Source organism: Onychostoma macrolepis, chromosome 05, assembly GCF_012432095.1.
Source record: "Onychostoma macrolepis isolate SWU-2019 chromosome 05, ASM1243209v1, whole genome shotgun sequence".
Classification (NCBI taxonomy): domain Eukaryota; kingdom Metazoa; phylum Chordata; class Actinopteri; order Cypriniformes; family Cyprinidae; genus Onychostoma; species Onychostoma macrolepis.
In genome coordinates this window covers 36575299-36579359 of record NC_081159.1, presented here as the reverse complement: position 1 = coordinate 36579359, position 4061 = coordinate 36575299, and the positions used below count along the sequence as shown (strand labels likewise).

The window sequence follows — 4061 nt, the reverse complement described above, 5'->3', positions numbered from 1 at the left end:
GTCAGTCCAGAAAGGCAGGAAGTTCTTTAGCAGACAGTCGGAGGTAGTTTGGCATGGCTGTGTGAAGCTGGGATGCAAACTTCTTCTCCTATGTTGCATTCCTCTTGTGCTGCCTTCTGGATGTGACAGACTTTCTGACCTTCTGTGCTTTGGTGGTTGCTGTTGCACAGACAGGAATGTGGTTCTTGGAGTTGGAGTTCATTTACCAGTTTGTTAGTGAGTGATGGGTGACTGAGGTGATGTTCTCTGGTACCTCAGTTTTCATCAACAGTTGGCCGTGAGAGACGTGCTTGTTCGGGTGGTTGTTGAACAGGTGCTTGTCATCTCTGATATGGTGGTGTACCATGTGATCACCGGCCTTCCGTTCTGTCGCTGGTCACAGCGAGCATGACTCAATTTTGTAGTCATCCGTGTTCAGCTTATCTTGAAGGAACTCTTTCAGTCGTCTCATGACTTGTTCCATGTCTTCTGATGGTAAGCTGTCTTGTTCTTGTGCATACTCAGCGCCTGTGCACGTCTGAGTGGTGCTGAGGTGGGTTTCGTTGTCGCCACCCACACGAGTTGCTCTTGGATGAGTCAGGCGATTACTTTTGGATGTCTGATCTTTTGGGTTTCTTGAGAAGCGTGGCTTGTCCCATGGATTTTTCCAGCGGTTGGGCTGATAGCTGTCGTGGACATGGGGGTCCCGTTCTCCGTGCTCTTGATGGAAAACTCTGGCGTTGTGATGCAACTGGGTGTCGTCCAGTGCAAGGCTAGAGTCTTTGGTGACAGAGTTCAAGAGTGTCGAGGTTTTGTTACCTTTCTTTGAGGCCATCTTCTGCTTGTTAAAGGCCTTCTGTGTTAGGTCACGCAACTGTTGGATGGTCATGGAGCGTGGACAGGCCATGACGCCTAGATGGTGACTGACTCCAGGGTGCAGATTTTTTAGGAAGAGGCTTTTGAAGTTCACATCCTCTTCAAGGTCAGGTTCATTGTGTGCACCAAAGTAAGCTTGTCGGAGTCGGTTGTAGTAAGCTTGTGGGGTCTCTTGTCGACCTTGTTTGGTTTCCAAGGCAGTTAACAGTCCATTTTCGGACTCTGGGTCTGTAAATTCTTTAATCAGGACCTCACAAAGCAGCTGGTAGTCTGACTTCGTTCGACTGGGCTGCCGATCTAGGAAGTTTCGTACCTCGGGACCGGACGTTGCTCTAAGGAGGTACAACCTGTCTCTGTCAGTCACATGAGGTCTCATTTCTAGATAAAAGTCGATATCTTGCAGATGAGCCTCGATGGTGTGGCCCTCTGTGGAGTTCGGGTTGAACTTGCTGATGTTTTTAGACAGCTTGTCGAGGTCTTTGACGGTCATCCCAAGTGCAGCTCCAAGGTCTGCTTGGATGGGAGGTTTACTTTCGTTGACAGGAAAGAGTTTTGTGGCGAAGGCAGGTGAGGTTTTGGGTTGTGGCCCTTCGCTTCTTTCGTTGCGTACCAGTTGTTGGACGTAGGACTCGGCTCTGCTCAGCAGTGGTGAGGCTGAGAGATGTTTCTCTTGCCTTGGCTCTTGTTTCTGCTCATAAGCATGTTTGAGTTCTTTTCTGACCATATAGAGCTCATAATTGGTATTGTCTAGTTGTTGGGTCAGATTGTCCATTTCAGTTCTGTACCTTTCAAGGTGGTCTTTCAGGGTACTGATTTCAGCATTCTTGTTACTGATGTCATTCTTGGCTTTCTCTAGTAGCTGTTCGGCATACTGGAGTCTGTTTACCAGGTCTTTCTGGGCAGCTTTTGCATGTTGTTGGTCAAGCTTAGCTGCTGTCAGGGCTGCTTGGAGCTCCTTAACTTGTTCCGTAGTTTCCTGCTCCCTCTCGTTGGGTGCTTTGGGTTGATCTTGAACTTTCACTTCCAGCTTGTCTATGCGGCGTTGAGCACATGTCAGCTCCTCTTGAAGATGGGTGATGTGCTTGTCGTTGAGCTTCAGCTGGGTCGTGAAGGCATAGCTTAGGGAGCTGGTGATTTTGACTAGCTCCTCGTGGTTGGTGTTCTGGCTCGAATCTTGTGTCAGAAATCTTCTCAGAATTAGGATTATTATTAAAAATAATAACAGTTCAAGGGTCTTGGGGGTGAGGCTGTCTGTCGTGCCTCTCAGCCAAGTGTTCCCATCTTCCCCTTGGGCAAAGGGGGCTGCAGTCTGCGGCATGTTAGCACGCTGGGGAGAAGAGAGACTGACACAGATCTGTGTGGAGTAGAAACCTATGTGTGGTGGGACAACTAAGTGTTGTGTCAGTGATTTTGAACCACTAGTGTAGTGTGGTGATGACTGTGTTGGTCTCAGGGTATCTAGGTAGACTAGAGATGTGAAGACTTCGTCACTTCTAATGAGGAAGAGGGAAAAGAGAGAAAAAGGTGAAAAACAAATTCAATTAAAGAATCAATTCCTTTTTTTTTTCAAATGAGGAAAATTCTTTTTTTTTTTCAATTAAATGTTATCAAGGAGGCAAACAATATTATTAAATCTCTGTTTTAGACAAACGAATATAATAATAATTATGATATCTCTTTCTTAGTCTGACAGGATTGACAACATACACCTTACAGTTGGACCGCTCACCAGGGAGGCTGCGAGGCAACGGTTGCCCAAAACTTCTCTCTATTAAATTGATCTCAGCGTTAGATGAGATGTTAAAATTTGGATTGCGTTTTCAAATGTGGGGAGGCTAGGAAGAACGAAAGAGTGTTTGATTACAATCAAATTCTTAAAGATGATTCGCCTTTTGCCAGGATTGTGTATTTCATTCACTTAGAATCGATTGATGGTTCTTACAGGTCCCTACAAATGTGAAAAGTGAAGAGGAAAGAAAGCAGAAGGGAAGGAGACAGTAGATTAAGTGGATCGGGTCCACTAGCAAGTTGTTATGCCCGACTACGAGTGGAGCGTTATTTTCAGTTGCTGCACAACTAATAACAAATAAATAAATTTCGGGTGAAAGAGATTTGTCTCTCTAATTTATTTGAACTCGTAGTGAGGGATAACAATGTCTCCTATTAAGGCTCAGGTTTGTCGTTCCCAAGCTAGGATACACAGAGGAAAGAAAATGGTAAGACAAAGTAAACTTGAAAAGTAATAAATGGGTAAAATAAGCAAAAAATTAAATTAAATAAAGGATGAACTCTTTAGTTTTAGTAACTAAAAATAGTGGCTAAGTCTATAACCAAAACAGGAAGAAAGAGGGGTAAAACGCAATAAAGTAATGAGTATAAGTCTAAATAGAATCTATTGATATGGGTAATAAATCAATTAGGTAGAATAAGTTTAAAACTTTCAAAGTTCAAGGCTTATTTGTACCTAAAATGATTAGGCCCAAACGAGAATACTAGGAGTAATGATCATATGAAATGATCTGAAGAGAAATTTGAATGATTCCAAATAAATTTAATGTTTTAATCAAATTTGAATTTGACAATTAATAATTGTGAACTAGTATTTCCTCTCTAGTAAAATGCAAATAAGTGGTAAGAAGTGAGAAATTAGATAAATAAGAAGAGAAAGACCAACAAGTGTATTAGTTTAGATGTTTAAAGGGTTAAACCACTTTAGCTTTTCAAACACACACACACACTGTATTCAACCACTGGATACTAATGCTAACTTCTAACCTTTGAGGCTAATGGCTTTAGCATAGGCTTCAATGTAAACACAACCGTTTCGTTAGCTTAGCAACAGTATGGAGTTTGTTTACAATAGCTTCGATGTGCTGGCGTGCGCAGTTCAGAGTTGCTCGGAAGTAGGTTAAGACTTCCGTGTCACGATCGTAACTGTGGCAACCAAAACAAACTCTAGTGGACTAGCACGTGAATGTTGCACTGCAATTACAGTTAAGCATGTTACATGAAATGTCGGCGCATTTCAACACTGTACAAATAACAACACCGCTTTTAGTTGGTTCTGCGATGTGGCGCTTAAACTCAGTTCGTTCAGAGTTTGATTAAACTTTATTCGAATCGCCGCTTCGTGCTGCATTCGAGGAAAACAGGGATCAGATCATAAAAGCCTGTGCCAGTTTCTCTGGACACATAAACAACAGGTT

General features: G+C 43.0%; 1 protein-coding gene across 1 annotated transcript; it reads right to left on the bottom strand.

Moving 5' to 3' along the window:
• Nucleotides 1-376: 376 nt before the first annotated feature.
• On the bottom strand, nt 377-3675 carry LOC131540804 (uncharacterized). The gene is made up of 2 exons (XM_058776064.1): nt 3631-3675; nt 377-2690 (listed from the first exon to the last, which is right to left on the bottom strand). The coding sequence occupies exon 2, from the start codon at nt 2171-2173 to the stop codon at nt 377-379; it is 1797 nt and encodes a 598-aa protein (XP_058632047.1). The 5' UTR covers nt 2174-2690; nt 3631-3675.
• Between the last annotated feature and the right edge of the window lie 386 nt (nt 3676-4061).